This window comes from Morone saxatilis, unplaced genomic scaffold (genome assembly GCF_004916995.1).
Source record: "Morone saxatilis isolate NCDOM2014 unplaced genomic scaffold, NCSU_SB_2.0 Contig0, whole genome shotgun sequence".
Lineage (NCBI taxonomy): Eukaryota > Metazoa > Chordata > Actinopteri > Moronidae > Morone > Morone saxatilis.
Window position 1 is genome coordinate 2,513,929 of NW_023339650.1, and position 21,631 is coordinate 2,535,559.

A 21,631-nucleotide genomic window follows, 5' to 3' on the forward strand; every position below is an offset into this window, starting at 1 on the left:
TCAAAGCCAAGATCTCGCAATGCTCCGTACCCCCATCCATAGAACCTCAACAACGAAACACCATCTGGCTTGGGATTACCACACTATAGCTGTTGGCTGTATGGGGTGCTCATTTTCACCACAGATAACCTTTGTATCTTTAGGTGGATGCCAGTATGGAGGCACGAGCTCAGGGCATTACAGTATTCGCCGTTGGAGTTGGCAGTGAGATCACCACCTCGGAGCTGGTATCCATCGCCAATAAACCATCAACCACCTATGTCTTGTATGCTGAAGATTACACCACCATTGACCGTATCCGAGACTCCATGGAACAAAAGCTCTGTGAAGGTATGTACACATGCTTGTACCATCGATTTCTGATCAAAGAGCCAGATGCTTCCTAACGCTGTTGTTAATACCTTGTACTGATGATTGAATTGATTGAGTTTCTTGCTGATCTAAGCCATAGAACTGTGAGCCACATAATATGGTTTAAGGGGAAAAAATAAATGGGACTTTTACTGCTGTAACCAGGGGAAATAGTAAGATAAAATGCAGTTTTACAAAAGGTGGCAAATAAATGATTAAAGGCAAACACAGAATACTTTCATTAAAGCTGGCCAGTGTTCACTGTTGAGGATTCATGACCCTGGAACCCCAAAATGTTCAATATTAAATAAATAATTATGAAATAGATAATAGTGAACAGTGCCTGAAACTTGTAACTGACAGAGCTGACATTGTTGAAAGGTGGCATTTTGGTAAGTCACAGGTATGGCAGAAGTTTTTTCAGACCTAGCCTACTGGTCACTTTACTCATATTTGACTAAAGAAGGTAATGTGGAAGGGGCCTGGCTAGTAACAAGCACATTGGGTAGCATTTTTTTAAACAAATTTTTCTGGTTTGACAGCACAACAAAAAAGCTCTGATTAATCCTTTTTGCTAACTTAGCTAGCGTAGCCCATAGAGTTAGCTACTAACGCTAACGTTACCATAGCTGTTGAGGAAAGTCCAAAAGAAAAAAACAGCTAAAGCAAGATGATAGTAGAGCAAGATATTTTAGGAGTTGTTGGAGGCTAAAACAGAGTTAAAAGCTTACGAGAAAGCATGACTCCCACAGGATGCTAATGTTGTTCTGCTCATTGTGTAGCTAAATAGGCAATTGTTTGCCAACGCATTAGCCTTAATGGTATTATAAGGCAATAAAATGTCCTTTTGTTACCATTAAATTTCAGTAATTACGTGTTATGTAGCTTGTTAGCTAAGGTTATGTCAACCAGTTGTCATTTCTCACTGAAAATGGTGAGATAGACTGGAAGGAAGAGCAGAAGGAAGCAGAGCAAAATGGCAGACATTTTGAGATGTGAGAGCAGAAAAATGACAGGCGTAATTAACAACATTAAAACAGGCTGAGCCATTGTTAATTAGATACACCTGTTTTTTTCCATGGAAACAATGTATATATTGTATTGTTGTATGAGAATAAATTCAGTTGAATTGTGTTGTCCATAAAAATACAAATCAATATACCACCAAATAACACAACTGACCGACAGTTTTTGCATATCTATGTGGAGGTTTGCAGCTGTCTGAATAAGTGACCCTTTTCTTTCTAGAGTCTGTGTGTCCAACACGAATCCCAGTGGCATCTCGTGATGAGAAAGGCTTTGAGCTCATGTTGGGCATGAACGTTCAGATGAAGGCCAAGAAGATCCCTGGCTCTCTGACCTCTGAGACAGCCTACGCTCTGACTGCCTCCATAGACATAACTGAGAACACCAGGTAGAATACTGCCTGACGAGTGTAATGAAGTTCTTCAAAATCTACTAATTACTAATTTAATTTTTTGCTACTGTTTATATTTAGTTTTTTTTACTTCATCCTTATGCTAGGGAGATTTTCCCAGAGGGTCTCCCTCCATCCTATGTGTTCGTGGCCACCCTGCGTCTAAAGGGGTCTCCTAGCAGGCTAACCTTTGACCTTTGGAGGGTGCTGTCTAAGGATAAGAAGATCCAGGCTGCAGTGACACTAAGTGGGAAGGACAAAACTGTCATGTTCACCACCACCAGTATTACAGAAAAGGAGCAGAGAGTCACCTTTAAAACTGGCTTTGAGGTTGGTATTAGGATTAAGATTCATGTCTGTACCGATATGGGAAGAAATCTCACTTCATCCCCATGGAGACCAATGTGGCCCACTCCCCAGCCCCCTGATTATTGGATTTATACAGTCTTTCAGGGGTATTTAGAGTCTTTCAGTTCAACAAGGCTCATTACAGTGAGAATCTTTCTGCCCTGCCCTCTAGTGGTCACAAATCACTGGATGCAGCTTTAAAAAAAACTAATTTAATGCAGCTGCTTAAGCTTGCATTATTACTAATATTTTCACAATGAAACCTCAAGAAGTTGATTCATAAAGCACATGAATGTGAGCAATACATAAATATCACAATATAAAGAGTGTACTGTGCTGTGCTAGTGTCATTTTCCTGCCCCTGAAAGAACATTTTGTGTTTCTGGAGAGTACTCTGTCTCTTCCAATCTCAGGTTTCCCTTCATGTTGGTTGCTGTGAACGAACATGACTGGGATGACTTGCAGAGAGCCAAACTAGCAGTTATTTAAACATCATCCCCTGTTCAGTTCAATACACAGCTGAACCGGTGAAGATATAATGTGATGGAGGGAGGCTCAAAGAAAACGTTTCCTACTCTAAACCAACTGTATTTCCCCAGTGGAAACTGGTTGGTAGATGTGTGGTTCTTGGAGCACATGCCTCTGTTTCCATGGCAGCACAAGGTAATAATACATCCAGTTGGACACGCCGGGTTGTTTTTTCCAAAAGACACCCACCACCCGTCCTAACACACCTAGACTTTAGAGTAGAGTGTTGACCAGGGTTGTAATTATGTTCATTTTGTGTTTGCGTATGTTTGATTTGATTTGGTTTGATGTGGGACAAGGTAGAAGCCTGTGATTTGTCAATTGGAAAGGGTGGCTATGGCTCAGTCCCAACGAAACAATAGCTGCTCTGTTTCTCACTCCTCCATCTGTATGGTTTGAGCTTTCAAGAAAAAGACTGTGATGGAAAAAGGAAGGACTTCTTGGTCTTAATACCTTTCTGGTCAAACCCATTTGTGGAGCATTTAGCAAACACGCGTTTTTGGCCCTTTTCGGGCAAAATTTGATTTGAAAGATTGCCAACAGAAGTGGAAGGCTGAGTGAAAGAAGATTTGACAATTTAATAATCGTTTCCAACTCTGCTCATGACTCAAAGCTTGAACAAAGATATGCTTCAGTCTCATAAATGAACAACATCTCAATAAATATATTATTATATTTGAGATAACCGTGATGTATTTATGAATCTCATATTTGTGCCTTCTCTCAGACTCTGTATGACGGAAAGTGGCATCAGCTCAAACTACTGGTGAGGCCACACCAGGTCACCAGTTTCCTTGACGATCAAACAATCCAGGAAGTAAAGTTGGAACCGGTGGAGCCTATTTACATCAATGGAGAGACACAGTTGTCAAAGAGGCGTGGAACAGACATCACTGTGCCTGTAAGTACACCGCACTTGAGAGGTCTAAGCATACCTTCAAAAACAAAGAAATGTCTATAATACATTTTGTCACCATGTGCAGGAGGTACCTCATGAAGCAAAAAATATTTGTTGATCTGAGAAAGTTGGGTGGCTGTCTGCCTCGACTGACTGATAATAATGATATTTATACAGCACCTTACACAAAATGCAGCTTCACACAATAAAAAAGAGCATACATACAATATTCTCAATGTATTTAAAGAAAGGAAGGAAGTCAATTTTTATAATTTTACTTTTTACTTTCTAAATGAAGCAAAAGGTTATTGGACGAATCCAAACTATAACTGAATACATCAATAGAATACATCAATCAATACATCAAATGTTTTACCTTTCCCACCAGTCAGTTGATAACATAAAGTAAAACGTACATTTTTGTATTGTTCCATTTCCTTTTACTCCAAACAACATTTCCCATTTTCCTCACCACATTTTCATTTTTCATTCAGGTGGAGATTCAGAAGCTACGTCTGTACTGTGATCCTCATCAGAGTGAGAGAGAAACAGCTTGCGAGATCTACTCTGTGGTAAGGTCTCCACTGTGTCTACTGTAATCTCTGTAATCTGTACTCCTGTAGCTGCATTTATCAGGCTACACTGATAATAACTATTATTTTTTTCTCTTGTCCTTTCTCTCTTCTGCTGTACAGGATGATGAAAGGGTAAGTGCAGTTTCTGTCCTGTTTCTTTTAATTAGACTTCGCTTAGAAGTATTTAGCCACAGAGGTAATGCAAAGGTAACAATATCGCACTACATCATTAAATAATACATAGTGGAAATCACTGGCTACGTTCATACCTCATGCTAAGAAGTCTTCTTTAGAGACTTTTGATTCAAACCGTAACAAAACATCAAGAAAAAATATTATTATAAATGCTTAATCTTATTCTGGTTGGTGTTTTCTGTATAATAGGGAAGCTCTGAGTGTGTGTTGTATTGCAGACGTCAGTTTGTGCTTGTGTTTCCTCAGTGTCCTCTGGATCGAACAGCCACAGTCGAGGAAGAAGACTGCAACTGTGTGGTCGGACCACCAGGGCAGCGCGGCCTGCCAGGACGCATGGTAATACACACACAACTCTTTGTCTCAAAGAACGTTTGATATGACTTGTCTATTGCCCCTCTAGTGGTTTTGACACCAGGGCTATTAAGCACGATGTACAATTAGGCATTATTAAGTCCTGCCCCTTTTTGCTCTGTGGTCCGATAATAGTTGAGCAAGCCTCTGTCAGGGCCTTTATAAGCAGATATATTTTCCGGAACATAGATATTCTGTGTGCTAGTCTAGACTATGTTGAAAAGACAACCAAATTTTGAAGATGGTTAAAAGATAAAAGCAACATATACTGGTAGGCAGTAGTATATATAGTCACATCTTAAGTTAGCTAGCTTATGTTGGTTATGTTGTAGCTACATCAGTTAGCTAACTAAATCTATATCAGTGGTTAGCAGGCTAGTTACATCTGAAAGCTGATGTTACCTAAATGCAAGCTAACTAGCTAGCATTTAGCTAATCTACATAATTTATTTGCTAGATAGGTTGCGTTTGGCTTTAACTTAAGATTTTACTATATAAATGTCACTTTTATGAGAACCATCTTCAAAATGTGGTTGTCTTTTCAACAGATGAGTCTAGCGCATAGGTTATCTGAGTGCAGGAAAAGGTGAAAGTTGACTGAAGTTCTGACCGAAGCTTACTCAACTATTTGCTCTATGTTACTGGAACACAGAGCAAAAAGGGGGTGAGAGTTAAGGGTCAACAGCACCACATTGCTCAACTATGATGAAACTGACTGTGCTGATGAGTGCGTGTAATCCATCTATAACACCAGCTTTACGACTTTACAACTTTATGATGATTGTAGGAGTTACAAAATAAACTTGGATCTCTGAATAGATGAAATATAAAATGCAATACTTGCTTACACATACTTTTTTTCTCTCTTCTCTCATACATCTGCTCCAATTGGAGTCAACACAATATCATTATAATGGAGGCTATTACCCACGCTGGTGGTTATTTATGTACTGATCCACAGTGGTATATGCTATATGGAAAAGGGAGGTGAGGCCACAACAGGCAAATTGGAAAATACAAACTAATTTGTGCGTATTTTATGTGGAATTTGTGCATCATACCAAAAAAACACATATCCAGACCTCAACTTGTGTCCTCCACTAATGACCTCTAATGACTTCTAGCTGTAGTGACTCACTTCTCATGAGTCACGGTAGTATTTGTTTACCCAGAGAGGTTTTTGGAATCTTTAAGTGTCCTTTTTGGAGAAATGCCTAACCATGAAGTACTCATGAATAAAGAGGGGTTGACTTCCAACTTGACTTTTTTGGTTATGTCATTTTATATATGTTTTGTTAAAAATAGTTTGGAATGTAAAAGATTAAAGCCAGAATGTGTTGCATTTGAAAAAAGAAATAACACTTTATTCTGTTTAATTATTCACTGTTAAATTAAACACCCTCAGAGGTTTTGCTGTTACAGTCTTGTGGTAGCTAATGTTTGCTAATGTTAGAAAAATTTAGAGAGATGTTCACTGACTTTATGACTCTTCTCTAATAGTGGTACTGTTACATTATGTTGTTGTATTTACCATTATTTTATTAATAAAATAAATTTAATTATATCATTATTATTATATTTTTGTCGACAAATTTGATGGTGCTAAAAAATGTCACCAAAGTTATTAAAATGAATTGTTAGGGGTCAGATTTCATGGCGATCCATCCAATAGTTGTTGAGATATTTCACTTATAACTTCAAAAATTAACCTCATGGTGGCACTAAAGGAAAAGTCAGGAGATCACGAAAGTCATTGTGAGGTAGCAACTGGAAACCATGACTGACCATCCGATAGTTGTTGAGATATTTCAGTCTGGACCAAAGTGGTGGACTGACCATCACCACTGTCATTAACAGAGCCATAAATAAATTTGTATTTATTAGAGCCTATGTATTTCAAATAACTATCGAGCAATACAATGTACTATATCAAAAGAATATGTTTCTGTGTGTCGTGATGGGGCTTGTTAATGCTGCAGGGTTTCCGAGGGGAGAAAGGGAGGGAAGGACCCCCAGGACCTGATGGTAAGCCTGTAAGTGCTAATCAGTTTCTTCATCACTTTTTTTTATTTACACACTTTTGTCACCAGTCTTAAAGATACATTTTATCTGCATGATAGAATTAGTTAATGTTATCTTTGTTCCCAGGGTAAAGATGGGATACCTGGGGAATCTGGACCTCTTGGATTGCCAGGGATGAAGGTAAAAATTCTGTTGCATGAACACATTTGAATAGCCACAATGAAAGTCCCAATTTCTAATTTCATTTTAGAAGAAAATTAAATAAATTAAACTCAGGTCAACTCTAGTCTTGCAGGGCCTTAGAAAAAGTTGTATGCAACCAACTTCTGGAATATTTATAGGGAAAAGATTATTTATGAACTCATGTTCAAATATGTTGTATGCTTTATTGACAAAGTGTCTGATTGTGCTTCTTTGACCCTCTGGAGTACCTTGTCTTATTATCCCTTTACATGCTTTCTTTAAGGTATATGTTCCATCAATCTGGCTTTGTCTCTTGCTATGCTGATGATATCCTGATTTATGTCTTTGTGGAACCTGGGAAAATTTCAAATCTGGCTACTTTTACAAAATTGACTTGAGGAGATAGATATCATAGTTTCTTGTAATAACATAAATTTCATGTTGTTTTCCAGAAACCAACAAGAGTTTAGTTTTGATGCTGGTTCAATTTTGGAATATTAATGTGTTAAGTCACTTTTTCAGTTTTAATCAAGAAATTACTACAAGGCTTCTTGTAAAGTTTTGGTTTGAATTTCAAATCCATCTAATTACTTTTAAGCCGTTACACAATGTGGTTCCACTGCTGATCTTATATATCTAGGAATCAGAACAATATCTGTAGGTTGTGCCCAAAGGTCCGACTTGTACGTGGTCACCAAACTGCTGACCTGGCTTACAAGTTACGGAAAGGTTTCCCTCTAGGATTTTGGTCAACAAATAAAATGGCTCTAAATGTAGACAGCTGGACATTGCTGAAATGGTGCTTCAAAATTGCATGGACATGTATAATAAGCCACATAATGGACTTTTAAAAGTTTGATGACGTTTTGAAATAAACTAATAATATAACATAAAACATAAAATCTGTATTTAAAAAATAGTTCAGCAAACTCATTAAAGTGAAAACCTTCTATATAATAATTCAATATTTGCAATTGCAACTATTTAATTTTCAAGCACCATAATAATGAAAACTTAGTTTTTTCTGTTTTGTTTAGCAAACATTACATTATCTGTATTTGTATCTGTACTTTGTATGGGTGGGGCTTAAACTGGAAATGGGCAGAATTAACTGGAAGTTGTTGATTTAAGCCTGAAATTGATATGGGTCGATCAGAAATTGCTATATGTATTTGAAAACTATTTACAGAGCAGCCTCAGAACTGAGCTTCAGACCAACATTTTTGATCACAGGAGTAAGAGAACTTAAAAAAAAAAGCTATATTTACGGATATTGTCACATTTTACTTCGATGATACTCATATTGTTTCAGCTGAGATCTCGCTCAACCCTAGTGAATACATTTCTGCCTTTGATTGCACGCTCTTACCTACTGCCTTCCCTTGGCTGGGCAGGGTGAAGTCGGCTCAGTCGGACCAAAGGGGGAGCCCGGGGTTAAAGGTAGCACGGTAAGTCTTAAAAGAAGCAGTTGTATCAGTGTTGTGGCTTTACTAATCTGCCACCAGTATTGATACTACCTGATTCTTCTGATACTGCCCAGGGAGACAGAGGGGAACCAGGGTTATCAGGAGAACCAGGACCCCCAGGAGCCAAGGTGAGAACATTTAAATGGGAAAATGCTTTTATGGCGGTAGGTGATGTTTTTGTTTGAGCTCTCTTCATATATCAATAGTTAAAACAATTAGTGAATGAATATTGAACATTTTATTCTTTATAAAAGGCGGTTAGTGCTAACATGACAAATACCATGACATTTTACTTTAGTTACTGTTTGATTGGCTATTGTATTGAATCTCAGGTTAGGCTGAAACTGTTTCAAATGTACAAAACTAATGGTCATTGGAGATCTGTATAGTTTATATACAGTGTAGTGTATGGCCAGCTCTTATGCATTTTTAGATTGGAAGTGTATAAGTGAAAATTGCCTGCCAATTTCGCATGCCAATCTTGATGAACCTGACAACAGGTCACTGTTGCTGTTTCTTCTCGTACTATCCCACTTCTAACAGTTCCATTCCATTTGTGGTGACAAGTACATGGCATTTCCTGTTGGTGCTTCACAATAAAAGTAAAATGATTTTAGTCAGCAGCAGGAGGAAATGTCGTTTAGTTAACACAACATCAATATGTTTGTAAGAAAGTGATCAGTAAACAGTAACAAGGCTGATATCTGGAGGATTGTGGTGGTAAGTCACAAAGGCACTGAGGACTGAAAACAAGAAGACTTTCTCTAGTTACCAGCACAGACACACTGGTGTTGACTGTACCATTTTTTTGCAAGGTGTAGCTTTGGTTAGAGGGAGCAGGCCGTCTCGGATCAGCCCCAGTTGGCCCTGCTAACTGGCAGAATCATAAAAAAATGCGTGGCACAGTTGTAGGCCAGGGCTGGAGACTCTTAATCCATTGTACATGAATCATTTTTCTTTATCCTGTCAAACTATAAATATTTCTTTAGATATTAATGTAGTCATATATATCCATGTACAAAATGTGAAAGTGGAAATAAATCAGTTCCACCACACTACCACACCACACCCTAATGACAGGGGTACGACTCATATATACACCGTGAATTTATTTTAGTACCACTACTAGTGGCTAGAACTAGTGGCCTAATGTGTAGGCTTATTAACCACAGACACACAAAGCATTCACTGTGATCATCTCACCAGGGTCTTCCTAGTGAGAGAGGTGAGCCGGGCCCTCCAGGAGAACCCGGACCAATGGTAAGATCCAGTTCTGTTCAACAGTCACATGAACTAACACCAAATTACACATACATTAAACCGGCTTAACTGACAGAGGATGTGAAAGCATGCAATCTGCGGTGTTCATGAAAGTAAAATATTATGCCAGATGTAACAACCTAACCACGTCAAGCCAGATGTACAGTAAATAATTCTACTATAAGAGAACAGTTCTCTAATTCTGGAGGTTTGGCTTCGTCTGAGCATGTGTGTGTGTGTGTGTTTGGGATTTCCTCCTGTCACAGCAGTATTAGCAGTGTTTGGAGTGGGACAGATAATTACTGTAATGGTGTTGAATTTGGCCGCTGCTGCTCCACTTTGCCTCTCAGAGTGTGTTTACTGTCCAACCAGGGGGAGCCAGGACTACCAGGCACCGGTGGACTGGTTGGGCCACTAGGACCAAAGGTCAGTGCATGACTGTAGCTACTGGGAGATCAGGTGGGAGACACTGGCCCAAAGTATGCGGACATCCAGACATTACACTCCTTCATTACTGAACATTTCATTCCAAAACCATAGGGACTAATATTGTATGCTGCTTCCAGTCTTGTGGGCAAACTTTTCACCAGATGTTGAACCTGGCTCCAGGGATTTGCTCCCATTCAGCCACAATTAGTGAGGTGCAGCACCGATGTTGGGTGATAAGGCCTGGCTAATAATGTTGGAAGCACACTGTTTTCTAACAGTGTGTTCAGACTTAAAGTGAAGAGAATTTTCACCACATGGAATTCATGGGAACTAGACTGCGGGACTGTTTATGAAGTCTAGGTTTATTTGCTTCAAATAACAAATAAAACTGTACAGATAGCTGTAGTTAGCAACTAGGACTGATCTCAGAACTCTCTAGAAACTCTGTTTTTTCCATTTATGAAGTAGCTTTATAAAGACATATGAATAAGTGTGCATTTTTCCCCCAAATTGTGTGGACATGTCTTTGTCCTCAGTGTGAGCTGCCTTGCGTCTTTCCATGGACACTGTATGCAAAAATTGTAGATTTCTTTTGGAACCACAGCCAAAAGTACACAAAAGTACTCTATAACACATTCTTGTTTTACCTCCACCCAGGCAACCATTTATTTCATTAATTTTACCACACTATTAAAATCTACTTTGAGCAAGGCGAAACTTGCCTGAGATTGCCTCACTAAAATAATAAAACTAAATCAAAATCAAAGCAGACTTGATTCTTAATTACTCAATTAAAGAAAGTTTTGGCTGCTAGAAATAAATTAGTATGAACAAAAATAGATACCAAAGGCTGTTCCCAATTATTTTTCACAGCATAGCGTTGTTTGTAAGGTTTTTGGAAAAATGGTCAGCAGTAAATGCAAAACATACATGCTTTACACGCATGTGTGCATGACAAGCTTTTTGTCATGTGGCATGTCTGCGAGAATATGAAGTTGTGCATTCAAGACATGAAGCAATTAAACTCAACACAATTGAATCTAAATGAGAGTTCTAGCCTGGATGCAGCGACATCTCATTGCCTCACTGTACTGTATGTAGCCTTGAAACCGTTTTTGTAGCCACACTGAGGGTTTTTAAAGCCATGATGGTGCCAAGTACAAACTGTAGCACACTGAGTCACTGAGATCCAACTTTTCCACCCACTGGTACCACAAAGTGAAAGTAAGTAGCTTTTTGTGTGAAAGTGAAACAACTCTGTCCACATCTTTTCCCATGTTGCGGAAGTATTCTGTAAGTTTATCAAACAGACGTACAAGCATCAGTGCAGAGTCATACAGTAAATCTGAAAACACTCTCTCAACGTCTGTCAGTTAATGAAATTAACACCATGGCGGGAGCACAGACCACATGCTACATACTGTATAGTGGGATGTTCCCTTGTGGTAACTTGAAAAGAACAAGTAGCTAAATGAAAGAGCACATGCACACATCTGCAAGCATGTGAGCACGCCCACCAGCTAAGTGTACAACGCTATTTTGAGTCCTCTCTGAACTACTTTAAGTGTTCTCCCAGTTTTGACTCGCAGTCACCCTGCTCAGTAATTTGGGACTCTTCCTGTTATCACAATAAACTACTTTCCCCAAGAATCTGGGAGTGCTCGACAACAACTGAAGGGTGGTGGTACACTGGGCGCTGAAACAGGACACAGTTGGTGTCCATGTGTGGATGTCTGGGAGGGTGGGGGAGGTGGGGTGCGGTGAATGTGTTTAGGAAACACAGGAAGCAGCTAACTTTTGAGTTACTTTACTTTTGAATAACACAAACTCCAACCAGCTGCTAACCAAGCACTAACCAGTATGTTCATCCATCCAACCAATCCTTCTTTTTTTCCTATTTCTTATATCAACATCATATCATATAACATCTAATGGTCACAGGTTCTCACAGAGACCCTATGGGGACACGGGGGAGAAGGAAACATTTGCGTTCTTTCAAGAAACATTTTTTCATTCTTTCGCAAAGCTTTTCAAGAGCACCTAGCTGCAAAATGGCGGACTTCCTCAAGAGCACGTGCAGGAGGCATCTTCGTTATCTCCGTTAGCCACGCAGCTAGTCCACTTGTGCTGGAAAAGGCGAGAAGCCTGGGCCCTATCGTACAAAAGCACAACTTTATTCACTAATTTTGGTGGAACTAGTGACATGGGGCACTGGATTTGATAAATGTACAGTTTGTCAGATCACTAACTTGAAAACCATACCTAGAACAGAGCACTGACTTTCTTACGGAGCCCCCCTGGTGACATTGGATAAAAAAAAATAATGCGTGCCAACGCATATACTTCTCGTCGCCACGAGATAATTCACCTTCAAGCGGATGGTCATACCATATGAGCTGTAGTGATGCTGTTTATTATTCATGAAAATAATTAATAGTCTGACTTTTGTATTCAAGCGGTAGCTTTGTTATTATTGTGATGGCGAGTGTAATGCACTATATCTATGACTGGCTGGAGGAGCTTACGTCTAAGTGAAGTGGGACATGTCATGTTGTAATGCTAAAATGCAGTCCCTCCAGGAAAAAATCGATGTATGCGATTTATAATTCAACGCATAATCAGCCAAAGTTTGCAATTTATGCGGGGGTGCATTTTTTCAAAGATGCCGCACTTTGCCACATAATCAAGAGGGGCTTACAAGATTTCCATAATCCCTCATTTTCGTGCAAAAAAGTACACATATGTCTTCGCAGGAAAGTTGAAAAATGTTGCGTTTAACTTCACACAAGAGCAGCCTTTTCTCTTGTGCATGGGAACCATTATGAAGTGACGTCTTGGAAAGCTGCACCCGCGAAGATAAGACATGATGAAGTCCCAATCGTCTCATTGTGTGTGTGTGTGTTGTGTTGTAATTCATTCCTATATTAAAATAAAATGAAATTAATTCAAACTTAACCATGTTAACAATCAACAGTCTCTGCATGGAAATGACTGCAATAATTATCTCGTGGCCATGCATTATTTTTTTTTTTATCCAATGTCCAGGGGGGCTCCGTACTTTCTTTATATTTAAGTCAAAATAAAAATATATGAACTTAGCTTTGGTTTGCTGTTTCCCAAACAACACACATGTTGCAATACTCTGGAAGTGCTTTTTTACCCTCAAAATATTTCTCGAAAAACGCAAAAGTTTAGCAAGACGGGTAGTTATTTTGTTTTTTTCCCCCTTAGGGTCTCCATAGGTCAAGTCATGAGATAAATATCTTTGGCTGCTAAATGCTCCACTATGTTCACCAGCTAGTTTAACGTTATCTGTTCGCTGCTGGGCAGGTAGTGTATAGCGGGTGTATCATCAGCTTCATCAGTTTGTATGACTGAAAACAGCTGCCTGCTGCTGGTAGGAACAGTGCAGATAAGAGCATTGAGAGTGAATTGAAGCGATAAAGTTGACCACCAAACAATGACCTGAAAGACACTTAAAGGTTCTGTAGAGCTGAGAGGAAGTAGGTGATAGTTCTCTGTGGGTTCCAGGGTGATAACTACAGGGGAGCCAGGGGGAGCTGTACCCTGGAAAACATGATTTGTGAGATTTTGGGGATTTTGCAGGCTTTGGGTTTTTTGTCCTAAAATGTCTGATTACATGGCAGTCTCTCTAGAAGAATATTGCGATGCATGTTGTGATGTTTTTAGGCATTTTTTTTTTCTCAACAAAATTGCAGGAGAAAGGCAACAAGCGATAACACATACTTTATTTTTCACAAAAAAGAAACCAAACAAGAAAATGTTTATCTCCTCAGTTATTCAGAGGACTTTTACGTACAGTGCTCGTATTTACACTCAGACTCAGCAAAAGCCAACTAGTACGTAGAGTGTACAAGCCCAACTGTGTGGTCAACACCTTGATCACCAAAGGTCAGGTTCAGTGCATATAAGAGTGGCTGGAATACCAGATGGTTAACTTATCACAGATTGCTGGAACAATCGGGTGTTTACCTGAGCTGTGCAACAAAACCAACAAACAGACAGAATTTCTTCCTGCAACGTCAGGGAACATTGAACGTCCTAATGATTAACAGGAAGAAGAACATGGCAGTGTTCTGTAAGTAGAACTAATTGCCTGTTGAGTATAATGTTGGGGTAAAAAGGGCAGAGTTTAAATGCAGACTTTTGCCTACATTGTCTTCAGACTGAAGGCTTTTTTCTGTTAGATGAAGTGACTAGCTGCTAGAGTTAATAGAGAACACTATGTGTAAGTGTGTTGTTATAGTCATAAATGTAGAATTAGAATTATTATCACAGCAGAGATATTTACTCACACTGATCTCTCTCATGTTTGACACAATGCAAATCATATGGCATGAGATCCAGTGTTTGTCATACATTTCCCCTTTTCCTTCCTGCTTTGACCAGACGGTCCAGTTATGAATCCCTGAAGTAAACATATAAAGTATTTTGGCTGCACCTATTTTAAGTATTTTGGGTGCACATGTTAGTTTTGCTCTAATATTTGTTGAAGTCTGACAAGGACATTTATTTTGGAGCAGTGTGAATATAAATACACCACAGGTGAGCAGAGAGCGTCACAGGTCTAACAAGGTTTCAATTCAGCTCCAGTACAAGAAATCAATTGAGCGGAGTAGTTACGTCTTTCTCAAGCCACAGTGAGGTACATTTGGACCCCTTTAGGCGGTTTTGAAAGAGGCAGATACTCATCACATATGGCTCGATCAGGGAGCAACGTGCTCAACAATTAGCTGCGGTAAAAGAGCTGTGTTTGTCAGGTTGCTCTGGTGGAGATCTAGCTCTGGGCTGCACATGGATTCCTTTTTACTGATTGCAGACTGTGCTGATACTAGTTTAAAAACATCATTTCAGCAAAAGTCAATTTAGATGTGTTTTGTTTTTTGTTAAAGCTGCAGTAGGTCATTTTTATATAAATATTTTTGTGTCATATTTGCTGAAATGTTCACTATACCTGACAGTAGTACACAAGACAGATAATCTGTGAGAAAATCAGGTTCCTGATGATAGCTTGGCTATTTAAAAATAAGGGTTTGTGCTGGATGTCCTGTGTTGTGCAGCCAATCAGTGGTCTGCAGTGGTTTTACCTTTTAGTATCAGCTCAGGTCATTCGGAACCTCAACCTTGAGTTAAGGCGAACCATCCGGTGGAAAAGCAGCTATATTGTGTAAGCAGAAGCCCAACTTGTTAAAAAAATCAGCAGTAGTACCCTGAAGCATAAACACATAAAGCTTTTCTGTACATGGACTTTATCCTTGACTTTTGGGAACAAAATATTGTGAAGAGAATCTAAGGTCCACTTTCTAATGATTTGGAGCTTTCAACTGCATCTTGTGGTCTTCATTCTGAGAGTCCTTTATTCACATCTCCACTTTGAAGGCTCAATTTTCTCCACCGCCAGGCCTTTGACTGTGCAACCTGTGAGTCAGGGCCACGGCTACAGTCCCACTGAGGCCACTGAGGTCATATTCTCAGAATTGTTATTGGGAATTTGGGGATTTTAATGACTTGAGGAGGTGTTTACAGTCTCCAGTTACCACGTGGTGGTAGCAGCAGACTCTTTGAAACAGTGAGATATTTACATGCATTTTTTGGGGAGATGGAGTTCACACTCACAGCTGCAGTATTTCCAACCCCTGGCTACAGCCTTACTGTTAGTGCTATTATCATTAGCACAGAAGTCTTTCTGACTATGTTGTCCCATCAGAACACGGCCTGTAAATACTGCTGGGTAAGCCCGTCACTATACCAGTTCCCACCCAATGATAGTAAAGTAGTAAAAAAAATTAATCCAGATGTGATCCGTGCAGAACCAAATTAGCTCCCGGTGTGGTCGTCGCCGCAGGAAACATCTTCCATCAACTGTAAAGCATTTCTGTCCACCCATCCATGACAGCTCCATTGAATGTTAATGAGGCTTAAACTTAGATGTACTGTATAAGGCTTAAGGCTGTCAGCATGCTCTTTAATCACACACTCCCACACACACACAAACACACATAAAACCTTCTTTCAGCAACATGTACATCAGCTTTCAGCAATTTTGGATTTGATGTTTCACACTCAAGTGAAGTTAAAAATGATCAGCTTTGTGGTAGATGCAGGTCTCTTATTTCCAGGCACAGAGTTTTCTACACCCAAAATTATGGATTTTTAGATGCAGCTGTGTGAGGTTTGCACGTCACAGGGTGATAAAGATACGGTATATCACACATTCCCTCCCTATAATTACTAATAGTATAATTGTTACCTGTAGGAAGACATTTGGAAAGATGGTTTAATGTGTAGAGGGGAATTTTCTGTCAGTTGTTCTTTTGAAAAAAGTAAAAAGAACATTTATGAACATTGGCAGGAGTGTCTTATCACGTCCAAAATAACAGTCTTAAAAAAGCAGTGTGACAATAGAGTCCTCCTACAAATCAGAGGGAAGCCACTGGGTTTATTTTTAACCCCTGTGCTTGTAATTTAGAAGCAAGTTCAGAGAGCTAAGTTACAGCTACACCATCCTGCAGGCTGTTAGACCTCCAAATGATCAGTTGTTCACCACAAATACAGATGCACAAAGACCCCCGGGGGTCACATGGTTAGGGACGAGCTACTGATGTGGAAAAAATAGACTGAACGCTCACTTTAGCAGCAGATAAGGAATTTGTGGTGATAAAACATATCTATTTGGAAGCAAGTGGGATTTAGTCAATACGCAGTTTTTTTTAAACTATAAGATTTAAAATGTGGGTGTAAGATATTAATATTAATGAAAGCAGGATATTTTATTGAACACAGTTTAAAAATAATGTAATTTGGTATTTTATTATCATAAATTAAAGCATAGATTGACTGGAATGATAAGATTTTTTTTTTAAATGTTGGACCAGTATTACTGGAGCATGGCAGACTGTGTGTTCATCTACAGCAAAAATGTTTTTTTAGTGATAGTAATAGTTTTAAACCCCACAAGTTCACTTATCTTATCTAGAAACAAAAACTCATGTCATCAGAGTCATTTGAATGCTATAATGCTATAATACGTGCTATAATCACTTACAGATTCTACACTATGTGGCTGTAAATTAAGTCGTGTTGTGTTGAGTTTATGCAGTACTTTGGAGCCTGCATGTTTTTTTTTTGCATTTGTATTTGTAAAAAATATTCTCATGAATAGAGATGTTAAATAGGAGAAGTTGCTGTTTCCCAAAGTATTTTCCATGCTATCGAGGCTGAACGACACTGAAGTCATGTCCCAGAATTTAGGGGTTTCAGCAATATTAGGTGATTTTACATTCTACAGTTAAAATTAGCTGATTCCAGTATTTCTGAAATAATTCTATTTAAGTATGACTACTTTTAACACTAAGAGAATAGAGGATTTAAAGGATAAAGGATTCAGTATTCCTACACCAAAACTAAACTCTAGGCAGCATGCCATGTTGAGAAATAAAACAGTAATGCTTTGTTTATATAGTCCACAGTTTCCTATTCATTTCCTAAAGAAGTTTCCTGGAAAGAACCATGCAACCTGGTGCTATTTACAGGGGAAATACAAAGTCTGAAGACAGTTATTACCAGCTGCGACAGTGTGTGGTTGGTGTGGCTGGCATTGTTTTCACCTTGTGATTCTCTGTGTGCCATCATGGCAAAATGTGCTCCTGCAGACACCTGCTGTAAAGGGAACTACCACAGAGGTCATTTTCTCTACTTCGGCAGGTGTTTATATGTCTGTGGACAGATATGGTCAGCGTGATATTGTCACAACTGTGCAAGTCACAAAACTGTACAGGTGTCTAGTTGAGATCAAAATGAAGGCTAAGTTTGACGATGGGTGTGGTCCGACCAAGAGAGACTTTTATGGTTAGGAGGACTTTGACTCAGAACTTTAGTATTTTTTAGTTCAATGAAAAATGAAATGCTGAATACTTTAGGCTTTTAAAATAACTTCAAGTTTGTGTCATTTCCCCTATCTTAGTCTCTCTAATCAGACCTTAAAATCAGTTTATTACTCAAGAAATATCTATTACAGTATTATGGCTTATGGATTCACATGTAGCATTTGTCAGCATCAATTAATGCTGTGAACTTTACTCCAACACAGATTAGTAATGCTGTATGTAACTTAAAAATAGTAACATTAGACAATTTAGCCTTTTTTACGTAGCAGGAGTGAAAATTAGTCATCCTTAACATATGTTGTGTTCTGGTTTCAGAATGATGAAGACAGTTGGAGAAAAATGGAGCTTCCCCCCAGACCCCCATAGGTTTGGGCTAAGCCCTGAATGTTTACAACATCTGCCTCCACCCCTGACCCTGAAAGTCATAGCTTAACATTTTAAAAGAATCAGATATTTTTTTACCACAATTGTTCATCTTTCATACTATTGATTCTGCTGTGAGAGCTTCATGTCCATCTAAAGTCATACTGAAATATAATTGCATGATTTTGTCTGATTTTTCTATGCAGAAGATAAACAGTCCTTTTACTTTAAGAACCCTGGACGCCCCAAACAACCGCTTCCACTTTGCTACTAAATGAAATATCTCCAGAACAATAAATTATACTGAAGACATTTAATAGCTGTACCATCGCACATTAAGCTATTTAATGAGGTGATTAATCATGGTCATAATGGAAGCACATTAGGTGCTGTTTTACTCGTGTAAATGCTCAGAGTATGGCAAATGAGGCACATCCCTTGGTGCATACTGACCCCCCACCCCTAAACACACACCAACAGCCACACACACACACATGTTATTTATAATGGCAGAGTGCACACATGTTTCCTGGGGTAGAGACATAATTTCAGGTTAGAATTAATCAGCCAAGTCTGTACTTGCTGACAGTCTGCTTTTTTTCTTCTACTTTTCTTATGGAGGGTGGACAGTCGGTCCTGTAGCAGTTGGCAGGTTTTCTGAAAATTCTATAGGGCAGGAAATGAACATGGCATTTCAGTCAGTGCATCAACAAATTGACCATTAATTGAAAGCGAAGAAGGCTCTGGTCTTTAAGCAGTTATTAGTTAAATGAATACCAAAGGATTAGCACATAATAAGGAAGAGGTGGTGGAGGAAGCTGCAGCAGAGAATATTCTGCTAACTAATAAGTTAGAGGGGTTAAATGACTGCCTTGCATATCTGCATGAATATAATTACGTATTACTAGTCAGCTGGTTGCCAAACAGCCAATGGATGAGCCACTCCAGACATGTACAATACATATATGAAGGAGAGATATGGTACAGCATTAGAAATTTATCAGAATCATCTCCCAAACCAGGGACATTTCCAGCTCTTCCTGGGGGTTTCCAAGGCATTCCAAGTAGAGATGGAATATGTGTGATTTCTCCATCTGGTTCTGGGTTGGCCCTAGGGTCTCCTCCAGTTGGACAAGCCTGGAAACCCTCTGAAAGGAGGCGTTCTTGTCCAGTGCCCAAACCATCTCAACTGGATTTGACATGAAGGAACAGCTCCTTCTGGATGGCTCCTTACTTTCCTCGTCTCTAAGGGTGAGAGCTCGGCCACCCTGCAAAAATTTTAGCTCATGGTGCGATTCAAGTGCAGCTATACTTGGCCTGTGGAAAAACCTTTCTCAAAGCCTCTTAATCCATCATAAAGTATAACTGTAGCTCCTCTTGTCAGCTTATCACTGGATTGACTGGATTGCCGATAGTTACCTATCTTTATTTGATCTGATGGTGTTGCATCAAACCTAAATTTTGGAAGCATTTTCTCTGGATAAGAAAATCTTAAAATCACTCTCTCTTCCCCCATGTGTTCTTCCTGTCTCTGTCTCTATTCCTGCACCAACTGGCCCATTATCATACTTGAACTCCTTCACTCGGGCAACAACTCACTCCCAACCCAGAATGAGTTTGATCCTCCGTTATAAAGGGATCTAGTCAGACACAGACTCCGTTTTGTTACTGTATTGTTCTGCTAGCTGTCTTTATCTTTTATTGACTTTTCTTCCACATGCCCTCCCAGAATTTATTCAAGTGTAGTTAGGCTCAGAGACGTCAAGCACTCTCAGCCTCTTCGCTCTTTAAACAATATGTGGCAGGACAGTGTTAGACTGGTCTCTGTGCACTTGTCTATTTTCTCTTGTTGTAGACATCCAGAGATTTATGTCATCTTGTCATTTATTGGGCCGTGGTGGGCGCCTTGGCTGTGTAATTATGAGGTCTGCTGCTCTTACGGGTTTATGTGCGTAGTGCGGCGAGACACTTCAAAAGAAAACAGACACAGTGGAGAGCTAATTCAGTTGTTTCCTCACTGCCAACATGCAGAGCTCTGCACTTTAATATATATGTTGGTGGGACCTGGTAACCTCTGTGTCTGCAGAGAGCTCAAACAGAAAGAAAGTGCTTCAAACCCCATGGTGTCATACTTGAATCCCTGCAGAGCACTAAACCAGGACTACAGTTAGACCATAGATGAATCCAGGTTAAGAAGAAGACCAGGAACAAGAGCAGGTCCAAAGGGGTGAACAAGAGCCAGTCAGCTGAAACTACTTTACAGGATTTTATTCATTTTAAACACAGGCATAGAGAGGTCTTAGTTATGTTGCATGCTTATCTAAAAATACCTAAACATGATCATGTTTTATCCTTATTGAGAATTCCCAGAATTGCTTTTATTTGATCATGTAAAATTGTAATATGGAGTACGAACAAAACAGCAGTACAAAGGTAAACATCCAGACTAGATCTTTCGCACAAACTAAGTAATTTAAGGAGAGGTAGAAGACTACTCAGGAAAAGACCTACTTTACATATTAACCTTGGTTTAAGTTATTGGCTGGTACTTCTTTCTATTCTTTTTCTATTTTAAAATTTTGTATTTTTTAAAGACTATCCTCAAAATAATTTACATCTACAACCACACTAGAATCTAAATATTGTTCCATCAGGAAAGACACATCATGAATGCAGAAGCATTATCTGATAAAGAAGGCGTTGACCCTTTCGATTAGATACACAGGTATACTGCCCTAAAGCAGCCAATGGGAGTGCCCCCTGGGGAGCCATAGACAGGGCCTTGATACTGGTGGTGGTGGTCAGCACTGGCTCCAGACAAATATCAGCAAATGGCTACAGGGTTTCAATGGCCGGGCAATCGTTTTACGTGGTCATAGATCGGACGAGAGTTAGGCCAGGCTGAGGAGGTGTCCCTTTATTAAAATTACTACCTACACTTGGACCAATCAGTATTGAGTATTCAGCCAAGGCCAAACCATTGTATTATCCCTTTATAACACACACATAACCAATAAACAAAATGATGCATACCAACCCCAATTGAATGGACTACCAAGTAGGGGTAAAGCTGTGAAGCGGCATAGACTGCAATGCAAAAGTAAGTAAAGTTGCTTAAGGGGTTGCTTAAGGGGTTAAGCCTTAGTATGGTGACAAAATTGGCAAACAGCCTTCTGCTTGAACTTGTGCTAAAAATTTGAATTAGAAACAACAATGCCTGAGCTAAAAGCTTAATAAGCTTAAACAGACGATGCAGACATGTTGATGAAAAGCAGGTATGTTTACCATAGTTCAGTCAGCCAAGTCACGTTTGGAATGTTTATTAAGCAGTACAGCAT

The 21,631-nt window shown here is 39.3% G+C and overlaps 1 protein-coding gene across 1 annotated transcript in view; it reads left to right on the top strand.

Annotated features, from left to right (window-relative positions):
- Nucleotides 1-21,631, top strand: part of si:dkey-225n22.4 (collagen alpha-1(XXI) chain) — a 67,361-nt gene that overhangs the window by 2,552 nt on the left and 43,178 nt on the right. The window contains exons 5-17 of the mRNA XM_035654270.1: nt 144-330; nt 1,600-1,765; nt 1,876-2,098; nt 3,372-3,545; nt 4,037-4,114; nt 4,238-4,249; nt 4,559-4,648; nt 6,643-6,696; nt 6,812-6,865; nt 8,263-8,316; nt 8,409-8,462; nt 9,541-9,594; nt 9,967-10,020. Of these exons, the coding sequence (XP_035510163.1) occupies nt 144-330; nt 1,600-1,765; nt 1,876-2,098; nt 3,372-3,545; nt 4,037-4,114; nt 4,238-4,249; nt 4,559-4,648; nt 6,643-6,696; nt 6,812-6,865; nt 8,263-8,316; nt 8,409-8,462; nt 9,541-9,594; nt 9,967-10,020 (1,254 nt within the window). The remainder of the gene's footprint in view (nt 1-143; nt 331-1,599; nt 1,766-1,875; nt 2,099-3,371; nt 3,546-4,036; nt 4,115-4,237; nt 4,250-4,558; nt 4,649-6,642; nt 6,697-6,811; nt 6,866-8,262; nt 8,317-8,408; nt 8,463-9,540; nt 9,595-9,966; nt 10,021-21,631) is intronic.